General features: G+C 44.2%; 1 protein-coding gene across 3 annotated transcripts in view; it reads right to left on the reverse strand.

The window, feature by feature from the left end:
• Window positions 1–16,209, reverse strand: part of kcnt2 (potassium channel, subfamily T, member 2) — a 789,028-nt gene that overhangs the window by 316,995 nt on the left and 455,824 nt on the right. For 2 of the 3 annotated variants that reach the window (XM_041208210.1, XM_041208209.1), the window contains one exon: window positions 1,703–1,837. In XM_041208210.1, the coding sequence (XP_041064144.1) occupies window positions 1,703–1,837 (135 nt within the window). Of the gene's footprint in view, window positions 1–1,702; window positions 1,838–5,788; window positions 5,861–16,209 lie in introns of all 3 variants that reach the window. The other variant, XM_041208208.1, reaches the window with a different exon arrangement.

The following is a 16,209-nucleotide window of genomic DNA, read 5'->3' on the forward strand; positions in this document are numbered from 1 at the left end:
TCTTGGATTTTGGAAGGCTGTAGTTCCCACCCTCAACACTGCTGCACCGGGAATCCAGGAACTTCCAGACTGGATGATTCTATGTGATGGTATAAATAAATTATTGGCGCCAAATAATCTTAAAACAAGAAACCAGCTGTTCATTCTGAAGAAGATTTCCATGTGTCTGCTGACATTCTTAGCAGAAAGCAGGACATGATGCAGAAATGTCAGCTTAAATTGTATAAATGAAGTTTTTTGTTTATCCAGATATATTTATTGGCCGGATTCTTTCCCTCTCTCACACAAAAGTTGTTTTAGTTCATTTAATATTTCACCTCCATATGGTACATTACACATTCACTACTAAGATGTACTAAATACAATAAGGGTGGAATTAGACATATTGGGCTGTAACTTCTGAAATCCAGGGCGCGTAACTGGGAAATACCTCAAAGATGTGCTGGGGAACACCGTCCCCCACCCATCCCCCAGACATTCCCACATAAGGATTGCATGGCAAATGCCTGGGGAGTACAAACTTCCCACGGGCAATTGCCCTACACTGGGAATCTTCTGAAAACGCAATTTTGAATCACAAACTTCGGATGGTTCCCACTGTATTACATCAATAGTTACCCAGAAAAAGTTAGAAGAATTAAAACCACTTCTAGCTTCTTTGTAACTATTGGACAGACCCACACACTGAACACCCAGGGAACTCCCACCGATGACTATTCCACCCCACCCCCACCACTGCACTACCGCTCCGGCACCCCCTACGGCCCAACAAGCCCCCCCACAGGGCAGCACCTACCAATGGATTCTCCCCCAGCCGCTACGGGACGACCCCCAATCCCTGACTAATCCCCTCAGACCTAATCTAACTCCACCAACACCCCCCCCACCCCCTCCCCCAACCACTTCCCAAAGGCTTGGGCCAACCAGATGCCCAGCTCCAACCATCCCACCCCTCCCCAAAACCTGACCCGACAACCCCCTCCCAAGGCTCGGCCCGATCCGAACCCCCTGAATAAGGCTTGACCCAAACATCTCTCCCCATCTCACTGTCACACCCGCCGTGCCTCCCCACCCCTCCCCCAACACGGCAAACAACCAACCCCCTGAAAATCCTACCCACTTACCTTCTCCCTGGCTTGTCAAAGGCCTTTAAACTTACCTGATTTATGGCAGCCAGTGCCGTAAAAAAGGAGGGCATGGCTTCCTTACCTGCGATTAAGCTGCCCTCAATGCTAGGCCCAGGAACGTGCTGCACTGCCCAGGTCTCACCTGGCCTGAGTCAAAAGGTCGAGCAAGATAGGATCGACTGGATTTCAAGTTAAGAACTTTTGAGCAGAGTGGCAATCCAACTCAATTGCCACTCCATCAGAAATTACGGCACATTGCACATAGTAACATCAAACTGATAATCGAAAACACAGACAAGTCGGGCAGCATCTAGAGAAAGTATTCTACATGAAATATTAACCTATCTAGTCTAGTTTTAGATTATAACACAACCTCTGTGCATTTTCAGAATCTCTATATTTGTATCTGGTTTCCAAGATCTGGGTGATTTTTTTTTCAGCCTAGTTTGGTACCAATACATTCAACATATGAGCAAATGGAGGTTCCTGGCTTTGAATGTTAAAAGACATGTACTTTACAATACTACCGTAAAAAACTAAGCCTACACCTTTTTATATAATGACGTATCACTCACCTAAAAAGCGTTTGCACATTTACTATAGTTTTGGCATCCGCCATGTAATCTTCTTCAGCACTCATGGTACTTTCTTTGTCTACCACAACCATATTGGCAGCAAATGTCACTCCACACCTTAGTAGATCATCTAGGCTTTTGGACAAGAAACAGTGGAAAGTTAGAGCAATATATCAAGAGTCCCTCGATTGATCATGAATTAATATGCAACAATACTGGATCTATATAGAATTGTTACATTAAGGTTAATGATCAATGCATTGTATTTACACAATGCTTATTGTCATATAAAACAACGACGTACTGATAGGATGTCATAGCGATTATGGCATTGACCTGGGATTTGCAGGAGTAATAGCAGTGAGGCTATTAGTGCTTGCCATTATTACTGTGAAAAAGACACAGCAACTTCTGGCATCTGCACATGCAAAATAAAATGCAGAAATTTAGAAGGTGGGCTCGCTGTTACCCTGTCCTCCACAAGGTGTGCTGTTGTAGTATCGCAAGTGTAATCATTTAGATTCATTCATTTGTCATAAATTTCAACTACTTACACACTGTTGCAACTTAAAGAGCAACAATGAAGTTGGGCCTTGTTCAAACAAGAGTGACGGCTTCTAACAGCGTACTAAGTAATAATTATTACTGAACAACCTGCTGGACCTGAAAAACTAATTTTACCATTACGGAGTCTTATTTTCCTCAGAAGACCTTATAAATATTGCAACTTTGAAATATAATGTATTCTTTTCTGATATTTACTTTTACTCCCTCTAACCTAAGTGTATGTCCCAATCTTTATTTTGTTTTCTGTACAATGAATTAAATGTGATTTGTACATCCTGCCTTGTATGAGAATACTTCAATTTGATTGGTTGATCTGCCTGCTGCGAGCCCCATTGCTGGATGTTCCAAACTTCCTGTCAAATCCAAACTGATGCTGGAAGAGAAGAAATTTGTGCTCTGGAGAGTGCTAAGTCTTTTAGGGCAGCTTTCTTCAAGATCCCTGTCCCTTTGCCATTAGCTGGAAAATCCAGGACATTATTTTACACCTTCATCATAAAAGAGTGGTAATCTTTTCCTTTCTTTTTCCTCAGAAAGGCACTGATAACTGAGAGCCCTATTTTCTGTCACTGTTTTCAACTAAAATCATGTTAAAACACCAGGTTGTCCACACGCATACCATACAACAACTAATTAACAATCATCGAAAATGCTGGAAAGATTCAGCACGTTAGTCAATAACAGTGGAGGGAAGAGACTGGTTAACTTTTCAGGTGTGGACCTCGTACATGGTAAGGAAATTCAACAAAACTTGAGGACTGTACAGACGTAGAACTAAGTGGACCTGGGTAAATCTGGATGTTTTTGGTTCTTTGATCTGGTTTTAATACTGCTCCATATCAAAGGCAAATGGGAAGAACTTCAAGAAGCAGACACAGTGGGGTAGATTTGAACTATTGGCTGACTGACCAGCAGAGTGCATCATTTTGTTGATGTACCATGGGCAGGTCACAGGTGCCAAATTGCAACTTGCCCATTCCGGATTAGCACAAGATCAGGCAGCTTCGAGGCCAGAAAGAGTTATCAATTGCGGAGGAGATGGGACCCTGGGAAAGCAGTGGCCCACACAAGCAGTCCTCCTCCTCCTGGCCCCACACAAATACATTCAAAACTTACCTCTGTGGCCCGCTTCCTTTGTACCAATTGATAACAATGGGCAAAGAGTACATTAGTGCATCTCAGAACAGTTGGCTCCCCAAATGGCAAATGGGAATGCGTGCATCATAGGACCCAAATTTGTACGTCAAAGTAGCCTATCATCTGAAACAGATGGCACTTTTGGCATGATATTGGCCAGCTGAGGGTAGGAATGGAGTGGTAAATCTTTCCCTGTGGTTTTCATGGTGCTAATTCCCAAGTTCCACTCAATGAAGCCAGTGAAAACCTCACCCAGTAGCTTATCGTTAGAGAGCCAGTGTCACCATCAGTGCACCTTTTGTAATATCATTACCTTTCTTTGAATCAATATTTAGTTATACAACAAAGCCTGAGGATGTAATATTCATTGTTCATACAACAAAAGTAATAAAAGGGAAAAAAATTGAAAAGCAACAATGGTCAGAGGTCTTTGTACATTTTTGAAAGTGATGCTAAGGATAAACAAAAGGAAAGCAGTGTGCAAGCAGAATGGTAAGTGTACAAAACTAACATAACATTCCTACACCAGGTAATGTAAAATTAGCTTCCCATGTGCCTATCTTAAGAACGAATCTAGAAAAGCATGAGAAGATTAATGACAGAAATGGTCACAAATTTTCTAAAAAAATATATATATATTTTTCAAAAGCCGAGAAATAACTAAGAACTTGGTCTTTTCCAAGATGCATGTAGTGCGTAACCTGTCCTAAATAAACTTTTTTCAAAAAGCTCAATTTACTTGGGCACTTGGGTTCTGTGGACCATTGATCAGTTTACTTTGTCCACTGTCGGCTCTTCCCATTTTGATAACTTCTGGCATCTGAGATTGACCCAAAATCAGTCCAGAAATTTTAAGCTCTCGATGGCCTGGAAAACTAGTCTTTGGCCTGCCATTTGCTGTCAGTCTCTAAAATAGAGGCTGAATCATGAGATTTTTTAAAATGTAGATTTGACATTTTATTGTATTTCATTGTGGTCGACTTGCAGTAAAACTAGAACCAGTGGACCAGGACTTCCACTATGGAGATGCTTAACTGATACTGCTCCACTTTACAATTTTTAGGTCATTTATACTTTAGACGGTGTGCTTCCCCCAGCTTCTACAAGGCGTGCTGTGCTGAAATGAGGCTAGCAACCTATTGAGGAGTGACATGCTGCAGCAAAGAGACTTTGTGGTGCAAAATATTCAACAATGCTTTTTCCAGCTGCTCTTTCTAATGCCTGAGAAAGGCATAAGTTGGAAAGCGAGTGCATTGGCCCTCTTAAATTTAACATGTTAGGTCCTCCAATTGTTGAATGCTGGGTACCAGGACCACATTTGGACAGGTACAGGTCTTGTCACTAGGTCTGCGTTCCAAAGTAATGAAGGGAGGCAGAGAGGTGGTGGAGCCTACTTTTGATCCCAACACCACAGATTCAGCAGAAAACCTTGTGGAGGGCGGTGAGATGGTGGGGGATGCGGATAGAGTAGATGGGACCAGAAAACTTAAACACAGTTTGATCATTAAATAAAAGCACAAAGGCAAATGTTGGAAATCAAAAATAAAAACAGAAAAAAGTAAAGCTGCAAATAATTCAGTTTTTTCATCAGTTTATATCAAGCTAAATGTTTGAATTCAGCTCACAGGTCACCTTAAAACTTGATAGTTATTTGGTCATTTTTTCTTAGCGAGGTGAGGGTTGTTAGTGCTCAGGACATTTGTTCCACCCGGTGTCAGTATTAAGTAATATGAAGTTAATACAGCATGGGCCAGGTTTTCCTTACGATTTCCGACTTTGACCTGACACCGTCTATTGCTAGCTGCACCTAACGCAAATGTTTCTAATTTTCAACTCCAACATTCAGGTGACTTGTTTCAGATCCCTAATTCATGCTAAATTATGGGCAGATTTGGTACTAATGACCCACATTTATTTAATGTAGCGCGGAGTTGACAAAGAGTTTCGTCTTTTTGCCCTGGCCTGCTCTTAAACTCGCAGTTCAAAGTTGAATGGCTAAATTTGTCACCTAATCCTGAAAAGTATAATCGTTCAAATACCTATTATCCTGGGTCACTACTCTGGAGTCCTGGATACTTGCCAAACAGGAGATGTGATGGGCTATCATCAAGCCCAGCGTCCCTGGAGTGTAGACCGATTGTGAGCTACCCGGTTTTTAGCACAGTAGTCGAGAATACATATGCAAGATATAATGCACAAACACAGAACAAAAACACATAGACTCACATGCAGTTCATGCCGCAATGTACTTATCTATTTTTCCACACAAGACGTTTGGGAAAAAAATACACGGAACAATACTCATGCCAAAAAATAATAACTGCTGTGCACAGATCACATAAAGCTTTTATCATTTTGCCAGCCATGCCTCAAAATCTTACATACTTGTCAATAGAGCCAACCATGTAGTAAACCATTGGAAACCAGCAGATTGCTTCCAGAAAATGTACATCTGGCCTGGAGGGAAAGCCATAATTTAGAGAATGTGCTTTACATACATTGTAACTGTGGAACAAGCATTTCTGCAAGCATGCGAGTGAAGAGAAGTTTGAACACACAAAGACTGCCTGAGGCATAAATGATATTTGCACAGATAATTATAATGAAAACATTTTTTTTTTAAATCAGCTTCTGAGGAACTTATTTTCAGGAAGGAATATTGAGATTCTTCTTGCCCCAATGCTTTATTGGCCTCTTCACATACATGAGGCCACCAGAAAGCGAAGAACACAGTATACTGGTCACAGTGGGTCCGACATGGTCAATACAACGTTGCAAATGGATACCATGTGAAAATAATAACGATTTTTAAAAAAATTACAAGACACATATTTTTGCTGCGGTTACAACATAAACATCACCACAAAGTGGAATTTCCTCAAACGTTTTGTCACAACTATTTTGTGTGAACGCTAATGTGCCATTCTGATAAAGTTCACGTGCAAGTGATTCAGGCTAGTTTTGTGTTGAAGGATCGGTATTCACAAATTTCCCTGACTCTTCACCTAGGTATGTCCTGTGAAACTCTGAGCTGAATTTTGCGAGAAGGCAAGAAATCCTGTGGCCAGGACCGAAAGTGGGACCCGACCCTGCACCGGGTGCCAGTTCACCGGCAGCGGCCAGTTCACAGGTTGGTGCTGGGTCTGCCCATCAAGTGAGGATGGCAGTCCACCCCCCAGAGCTGCTGACCCTCAGTGGCTACTCCTGAGGCTGCAGGATAAGTAAGAGGGTGCCACCGTGATGAAGTGCCCTCAAAGGCAAGGAAAGCTTCTTTCAGCAGCCTGAGACCAGGCAGTCAGGCGCTGGCGACGAGGGCTGCGATGTGGGTCATACACCAGTGGCTTGATTACTGGGGGGCCGGCGGGGGGGTGGGGGGGGGTTGGTGATTGCTGCTCCATGGCTCGTGGAACAGACATTAAGGAGTGCACCCCTGGGAGTCTCCCTAAGCCCTAGTCAGCCCTCCATCATGGGCAAAATGCTGGAAAGGGTGGGAGGTGGACCTTAATTGGGTACTTAGGTGGCTCAATTTGCCACCCAGTGGGCAGTCACTGAGGTTCCTGCTGCTGGGAAGACGTCAGGCTCCCCTCCAGACACCTTCCTCCCAGCGATCTTCAAAGACAGCTGAAACTCAGTTGTCCTTTTCAAGCCGTTATGTAGCTTTGCCCCTACGCAATAAACAAGCGCATATAAGTATCCTGGGTTTACTCAAGTAATGCACGGCTGTAAGTCCTACAAATTAGACACAGCACGGCTCAAAGTTACTCAATGTCAGTGTATTTCTGGAATTTGATTTTTTTTTTATCTGAGCTTTATGCTATCCTTAGCCAAAGTGCTGTCAGCTTCAATGCTCCCAATATTCTTTGGACCAATGCTCCCTCACCCATTCAGCCCAATCAGTTCATATCTATGTTTAACCTCCGTGTCAACAAGTACTTCCAATCACAACTATCCAGACTGTTCCCTTATCTCTTCACCCTCCTTCCCTTCATCCATTTTTCTGATCTAATCTTTAACGTTGATATGTTTCTGCCTCAATCACCAATCCTGGAAATTCACTTTCAGAAGGAATAAGCAGCTGGGATGGGCTATAACTAATGGGCTATAGCTGCTGTTTTGCATAATAACGGAAGAATAAGAACAGCAGGAGTGGCAACAAGCTCAAAGAGTGAGGCACTATATATGATACTGGCGGAATCAAATCACGAGTGCAGCAACACTATGGCCGGGGTTTCCTCCAAGCAGCTCCACTCCACCAGCATTGCTGTGCCAGAAGTGCAGCCGAAACCCTATTTATGCACTTCCGGCAAAGTAGCACCAAATGAAGAGTGAGCATCTCAGAGGGATTTTCCAGAGGTTATTGCATTTTGGAAGTTGGACAATTTAACTTAGGCATTTTCAAATCTTTGCAATATAAGTTCCTATCTCTCGGGCCAGCTCACTCTTTTTTAGCCTTTTGTTGACTGAGGAGATTGAATACTGCGTGAGTCATCCAGAGGTGTTGAAGATTGCTCCAATTTTTTCATGTGGTGAAAGTGACAGGTTTGTCTTCCCCTTCCCTTCATGTACAAGGACAGCATTTAGTTTATCTGCTTTCCCTTCCAGTCCATCTTTCAGGGAGGGCTGAAGCTCGATGTTTTGTTCCAAATATGTACAAGGGCGTAGGTATGCTAGAAGTGTTTGATAACTATTAAAGAATGGGGGCAGCTGTAGATAGTGGCACATTGTTTCTAGTGGTTGAAGGGCCAAGAATGAGGTGTCATGGATACAAGATTAATTGTAAGAAATTTAGAAGAGATCAGGAGAAACTTGTATTTTTTTTAAAAAGTGTTACGAGGCTGTAGAATTAACTTTCAGGATTGATGGTTGAGGCAGAAAACATGTCAATATTAAATATTAGATCCCCAGCGAGAGGAAGATTTTCTAACATACGTCCTGTCCCCTCACAATATGGAGATGTTTGGGGGGGTTCCTGGACACTTCTGTAGATGGCATAAAGACAAACACCAACAGGGGGCGACAGCTGGAAAGGCATCAGCAGGCACAATCTAAGCATAACTACCAGTATTATGGGCCACTAATTTTCGGGGCCTGGAAGTAATTTTTTTTTTCAACTTTATATCTTACGGCCTGAAAAAGAAAAACTATTTAAAGTCACATCTTATTGAGGCTATATAGCTCATCATCAACACTTACCAATAAGGTTTTCTATGACTGACCACCTCAAGCCTCACCGCTATGAGTTTTCTCAATGAAATAGTGGATATTTGCATCTATTGTATCCAGAAAAAAGGATGGGTGGATGCAAAATATTCCACAGCACTACTTTTTGAAAGAAGAGTAGGAGCGGTCACCCAGTGGCCCAGCCAATATTTATCCCCCAACTGACACCCTTGAGCTGAATAATGTTCGACACTGTTGTTTGTGGGTCTTTGCTGTGCGTAAATTGGCTGTTGTGTTTCCTTCGTTACCACAGTGATTTCAGTTCAAAAATAAAAATTGGCTATCAAGCATTAGCTGGCTGTTTGGAATAGAGAAACTCCTTTGCCAATCGAGCACTCCTGGTATTTTAATTTAGGAAGAACGGTGAGAAAAGGGAAAGTCATGTTTCTGACTTTTGTTTATCATTTTTTTATTCCCCCGCAGAAAGGATTTTCAAAAAGGAATTAACGTTAACACCTTATTTTAAAAAGCAATGTGCATTCTTTGGAGTTCATAAAAATGGCATGAGGATTAAAACGCCAATTAGAAGTTGTTTGGTCCAGAGACTAAACAATGAATGATTCCCTACTTTAATTGGGTAATCAGAAACCACCTCCACCTACGGAGCTGAATTTTATTAGCCCTTTGGGGATGGGCTGTGAGGTGAGAAAGCCGGTAAAATGGCACGAGACGGTGTTGGGCTGAGTGGCCATCATCATGCCACTTTGCCAGCGATGAGAAAGATGGCGGACAGCTTACCCACCTGGAGTCCGATTAGCCCACTTAATTTCACCAGCGCTCCAAACAGAGACTGCCCGATGGTCTCCCAGTGGGCTCGGTGGGGGGTGGTGGGGTGGGCTCCCTTTTTTGGGTGCTCCTTGGTACACCGAGCAACCCACCGGGGACAACGTCTGCGCCGATGCAATGGTGCTGCATGCCCTCGGTGATAACCCTGCCCTCCTTCACCAGGGCCTGCCAAACTGGCCCCAGCGCCGCCCCCCACCACCCCCCCCCCCAACCCCCCAACGTCCCACCGACCTGAATTTGAGGCTGCATGGTACCCTGATGCTGCAGGTGATGTCCCGGCAGTGGCCACTGCTACTGGTGATACTGCAGGGGCTGCTGGCCCTCCGGTCAGCAGCGGTTATTGGAGGTTGGTTGCTGTCCTTAAAAGGATGGCCGAACAGAGTCGGTTCCCACCCCACCCCCCCACCCCCCCCCCAACTTTCAGCCCCAGAAGCCGGACCCCTGCGCTGACATAAAATCTAGGCCGTTGTGTCACAAAATTTTCTAACCTCTATTCATCTGTTAGAGGGAGAGTAGGAAAGGGACAGACTTTTTATTTTTTGGAATAGAGACTTTTTAAGGAAGATGGCTACAAGGGCAGTCAGTTTTGTTTTTAATTAAAGGGATAGCCGCGAGGGCCTTTGCCAAGGATAGTTAGAGATCCCAAGCCCTGAAGTTCTCTCGGGGCTCTCCCAATAAGTCATTACTTCAGTGAGCCCTGAACGGTGACATGGGGGAGAATTTTCTGTATGTCGGGAGTGGGCGCAGAGCCGATCGCCACCCACTATTGGCTGCGCGCCACCATTTAATAGGCCCAGCCCAGCGTGACGTGTTCCCGGTAGCGCTCAGCGGTACCCCTGCGGGTGGGCGGGCGGCAGGAGGGAGGAGGGAGAGTCGGGGCCTGCGCTCTTTTCGCCCGCGTATGTGAAAGAGCGCAGAAATCTCCGAGGCACGGAGCTGCCTCAGGGGGATTAAGCGCATGATAAAAGTTCAGAAATAATTAAGTTAAAAAATTATTCAGACATGTCCCCCTCATGTGATGTTTATGAATTCAGCAAAAATTATTTATTTAATAAACCCTTCAGGAAACCTCATCTCGCCCGTGGGTGAGGTTTCCTGAAAAACGTGAAGGCCGCTTGGGCTCTTCGCCTGCCCCCACCTCCCCCAGCCTTAAGGTTGGACGGGCAGCGTTGATAAACTACTCTAATGGGGTTTTTAATGTCCTTAAGAGGCTGTTGACAGTTCGGCAAGTGCGCGCCCACCAAACGCAATATCGGAATGAGACGCGCTGTCATCGGGACACAATATCGGAATGAGGCGCACTGTCATCGGGACACAATATCGGAATGAGGCGCACTGACATCGGGACGCAATATCGGAATGAGGCGCACTGACATCAGGACGCAATATCGGAATGAGGCGCACTGACATCAGGACACAATATCGGAATGAGGCGCACTGTCATCGGGACACAATATCGGAATGAGGCGCACTGACATCGGGATGCACGCCTGACACCTCCGAGCGTCATTTTACATGTCAGCATGTCGGGCCCGCCACTGCACGTCAACGTCAAAACTGTGGCCGTAAGCAGCTGTCGTTTCTCCAGAAAATCGCTGCAGAATTTCCGGGCCCTCTTGTTTAGTTAAATAAGATGAGAGTGGTGTTTTTCTGTTAACTTTTGTATTAAATGAATATAAGTTATAGCGAGCGAAGTAAAGAACTCTGGTGCTAAACGTTGCTCAGTTTGTTGTTCAGCTTTTAAGAAATATACATGTACCCAGTTCTGTTCACAAGGGGCAGCTATTGATATGTTCCAGGCTTACTTATCTGAGTGGATTTGGGGCAATGAAAGTCACCGCAAACAGAGATCAGATGCTCAGACCACCTAAGGAAGCGATAACACACTGAACGCGAGAAAGGAACCATGGCAGACCCAAATCCATAACAGTAAATGACTAGATTCCTCCATGGTTTAAGGTTGTTTCGAAAAGATTTAAGACAAAGACATTTGCTGAATTTTACTTTCAATTAGTTAATGAAAACTAACAATTTTCACAGATGTTCTATGATGAAAATGCAATTCTTTCTTCTCTTTTCAAGGTACTTTGCTGGTATTTTGAAAGCTTCAGAGGGCATTTAGTAGCAAATTTGACTTGCACCAGAACAAAATACTTCGGTTTATCTTGCTGTTCATTGTTACTGGGAATCTCCAGTAAGTCTAGGATATGTGTGTTTGTGTGCAGGTTGTGGTGTAATTCTAACTTCTGTCAGTAGATGGCAGTTGCCACCTGTTACAGAGGAAACAAAGGATAATAAAAGAGATCTATCTTCTTTCCCCAAGTAAACATAATTGCATATTTTTTCAAAAGCTATTCCATTGTCGCTAATAGGATCCTTCAACAGATTTTAAAAATAAAATCCACCAACAAATTTTCCAATAGCTCTTTTTTTTTTAAACTTTCTGATAATGCAAGGCAATTGAGACAGATTTATGGGGAGTGGTTTAAGACAGCAAGACATCGGGGACCCGAATTTTCCTATACTAAGGATTGGTGAGGCTGCCACTGCTCATCATGGTTATTGCAATAATTACTGTGAAAATCAGAAGTTGCTGGCAGTGTTCCTCTGCTCCTCCACAGGGTACATTGATGCAGTGTTAACAGATAAAATCTGCACAGGAATCAGTCATCGCACAAACTTAAGCTAACAACCTACTATTCGCACTCCAAAGGGAGTTAAAAAAAAAAGTCAAGGCATGTTTAACCAAGAGTAATTGAGTTTTTAATGGCTTAGGTGTTATTTACTGCTGAAGAATCTTTCTGGCCTGAAAAATTATTTTATCAAGCATGCAGTCTCAGAACAAATTAATGTTGCAGATTTTAAAAATATAGTTTTTTTTTCTGTTACGCTCTTTTATTTGTTGTTCTGATTCCCGTACAAATATAATTTATATTCCCTGTTTGTTTTTATTTCCTGCATTGCAGCCTGCATGTCTCTGAGGATTCCTCAGTCTGGCTGGTTGCAAAACTGCCTGCTGCCTGGCCTTGTTCACAGACAACACAGGCCCCTGTACGCAGACGGCGCAGGCCCCTGTACGCAGGCGGCGCAGGCCCCTGTACGCAGGCGGCGCAGGCCCCTGTACGCAGGCGGCGCAGGCCCCTGTACGCAGGCGGCGCAGGCCCCTGTACGCAGGCGGCGCAGGACCCTGTACGCAGGCGGCGCAGGACCCTGTTCGCAGACGGCGCAGGACCCTGTTCGCAGACGGCGCAGGACCCTGTACGCAGACGGCGCAGGCCCCTGTACGCAGACGGCGCAGGCCCCTGTTCAGACAGCGCAGGCCCCTGTTCACAGACAGCACAGGCCCCTGTTCGCGGACATCACATGACCGAGAGTCTTCACTGACAAGCCGGCTCAAAGTCTGAGGGCAACCCTATGTGATGTGAATAGTGAACGCTGCTCCTTTATTACTCACAGCAAAATCCAAGCCTTCCTGATCTTGTTCATGTTCCTTTTAGTCAGTTTTAATGAAACTTCTTGGAGAAGTGTATGGGGTAAAAAAAAAAGGCTGGGTAGATAACCAGATTGGTAAGTCAGGTATAGTTGTGTCTACTAATTATAGTGCCCATGTTGAGCTGATTTTCCCGCTATAAGTTGTGGACAGTAAAACTGAAGTACAGAATAAAAACAGGGCTCTTGGTGCTCGATGGCCAAGCCCAAGATTGCATTAACAACACAATTTTTCAGCTCTACTCTATTCCTATAAAAATCATCAGCATCTTAAAGGAGGGGGGGAGTCAGGACAAGAGAACTTGGGCCGCTACAAGAGTAAAAGCATGTTGTCCTATCACCCAGTCACAATTTCACCACACTCTCTGTGACAATACCCAACTACGCTGCAGTGCTGAGGTACCAAGTTCCTACATACCAGGTGAATAGTTAGCAGTATAAGCAGCAAGACATTTAATAAACATTTCAATTTGCCTGAAATTAGCAGAGCTTTTAAAATGGTCAGTAAAGAGGATTAATTAGTTCAGGTCATCGCACTTTAGCAAGGTGTAAGAAGCTTATTAATTTGCTTAAAATAGTCAGCACGCTTCGGGTAAGTGTCTCCTTTATAATTGACTATTTTGGTGACAGAGAATGCTCATAGGAAATTGCCAAAAGATGCCATCTGCCAAAAGCATGGGTGGTGTAAGCCTGGGGATTTTGCATAGTGGTGCAAGGCTTTCATACTCCAATGCAGGCCACGACAGAGAAGACAGGAGGCAACTTTGAAACCATAATCACTGATGCTGCAACATCTGTCTTAACCACACTGTCCCATAGGACACCGGTGATTCTCCAGAGAAAAAAATAAAATTAGAGGCTGGCCTCTCTCTCCTGAACTTTTGAAGAACTGGTTGCACAAGACATCAGTATCCAAGGTCACCTGCATGCTCTATTGGCTAGGGAATGGTACATAATGTGGGCTTGTCTGTGAAAGGAGCAGGAAAGAAAAATGCAAAACTAATCCTTCCCTGAATAAGTACAAAATGGTAACCCTCACTGGGGTTCGTTGTCATTGTTATGTCAAAGACAAGCTTAACTCAAAATATCAAATGTAACCCGCATCATAATTGGATGTAGTAAAACTTGTATCAATAGGAATTTCAACATGTGTACTTTGCTTAATCATTTACTTTGGTTTTAAAAACAGTTGTGTAAACACTGTTTGTCAGTCAGAACAGATCCACCAAGTTACATCACCCAAAATGCAAGTTGTTTTTATATATAAACAGTAAGTGGGCAAGCACACAAGGTCAATGTATTGTTTTCTTCATCTGCTATATTAACTTTCAACTTCTTGCAAACAGAGACACAAAGGCCAATCCAAATTTGGATTGGAAATGGGATGGAGGCAGCTCTGAAATTGCTTAGCTTCCTGTCCTGATCAAGCTCATTGCCATGATCCCACAGGCCATTACAAAGGCAGCCAAAGTAACCACCAAAAACCTCTTCACATTGGGGTTCCATTACATTGGACCTTCATTGTAATTTTGAGGTACAGATGGGATGCTGCTCACAGAATACCCAGGAAATATCTTATTATTTGGTGGGGCCATAAGGAGCAGGGCTACTCCTCCTTGTCTCTCAAAAACAAGTCCAAATCTTCCCCAAGTCTCTGACTGTCAGCCAGTTCATCACAGGAGCCAGACTATCTCCCAGCCCATCCAGGGTAACAGAAGTCTGTTTGGTGCTCATAGGACATCAGCTAAATGCAAGCATTGCCTGGACATCTGAAAGGCTCATAGCTCCCACCATCAGGTGGTAGGAAAAAATCAGCCCTATTATCACTAGAAACTGCACTTAGTCTTCTTAATATGCATAATGTTCTCCTGCAGCATATGTCATACAACATGTTACATGAAGAGTGCTTTTACCCTTCAGACTCCAAAATTATCTCAATCTGATGTAATATTCTTGGTCTTGTCCGAGGCCAGGATTTTCCAGTCGTCGGGTGGCCTCAGCAGGAGCGGCCGATCGCAGAGCCGACTAACGCCAGCGATCGGCTCCGCACCCCAATTCCACACAGGCGGGCCAATTAAGTCCTGCCCTGCATGAATCGCGAGCGGTTACGTGAGCACTACCTGTGTGGGTGGGGGGAAGGGAGAGTCAGGTCCAGCGATCTTACGCACATGCGTGTGAAAGAGCACTTCAAGCTCCCTCAGGCAGCTCCATGCCTCTCAGGGAGATTGAAGCGCTTCAAAAAATATATACATATAAGGACAGTAAAAATTTAATGAAACACGTCCCCTCATGATGAGATGGGACACGTTCTTATTTTCAGAATAAAGTTTTTAATTCCATCAGTGTTAGCTTTAGGAAACTGCGTCCCACTCTGGGCGAGGTTTCCTAAAAAGCGTAAAGGCCGCTTGGTCTTTTCGCCTGCCCGCCAGCCTTAAGTTGGACGGGCAGCGTAAAATTAAACTTAATTACCTGGTTAGTGACTTCAATAGGCCTTTCAATTATCAGCAGGCACGCCGCCGACTCCAGCACGTACCCGCCGAACGAAATATCGCGTGAGTTCGCAATGATGTCGGGTCGCCCGAGCGATATCATCACGTGCCACTTTACATTCTGGTGTGTCAGGTGTGCGCCCACATGACACACAGAGTCTGCTGAGCTGAGGAGAACTAATTTTTATTGAACATCTCTTACTGTGGCTTCATCTTGCCATGAGGTTCAACAAGAAAGTATAGGATCGTGAGACATTGCATCACTTCCTGTGATGAGTACTGTGTCTCATTAGCATATTAGTTAGAATTAACCCTTTATACTACATCTACACCACCCCACCCTCCAAGTTTCTGACTTTTTTTTTATATAGGGGACAACCATTGCGACAGTTTTACTAGTTTATTTGAAATGGGTCCTCGACTTCTTTGGAGGAAATTGGGAATTTGAGTCCTGTGTGTGATCTCTCAGTCTCTGGTGGGCAGAAGGAGAATTTTTTGATGACTCAGGGTCACCAGTCTGGCAATCATCTGGATCTCTCAATGAACGCAGCATCTCTGGTCTCTTGGGGTGGGTAGACGACTGCTTCGACTGTGTAGAAGGTTGTTTCTGTGTGGTAATAATGCACATCTGTTCCATTTCACTGTACCATTATCTGTTTGAGTTAGGGGCATGGATGTGCTGTTCAACCTGCTCAGCATTATTTGATTGGAGTCAAGCTGCCTAGTTTAAATGGATTGGCAATTAACTGTCAGTCACCGTCAACTGGTGCATTCTCCAAGGCAGAGTCCACTTGCCAACCAATCAGCACTCTCTTCTCATAT

This window comes from Carcharodon carcharias, chromosome 16 (genome assembly GCF_017639515.1).
Source record: "Carcharodon carcharias isolate sCarCar2 chromosome 16, sCarCar2.pri, whole genome shotgun sequence".
NCBI classification, from domain to species: domain Eukaryota; kingdom Metazoa; phylum Chordata; class Chondrichthyes; order Lamniformes; family Lamnidae; genus Carcharodon; species Carcharodon carcharias.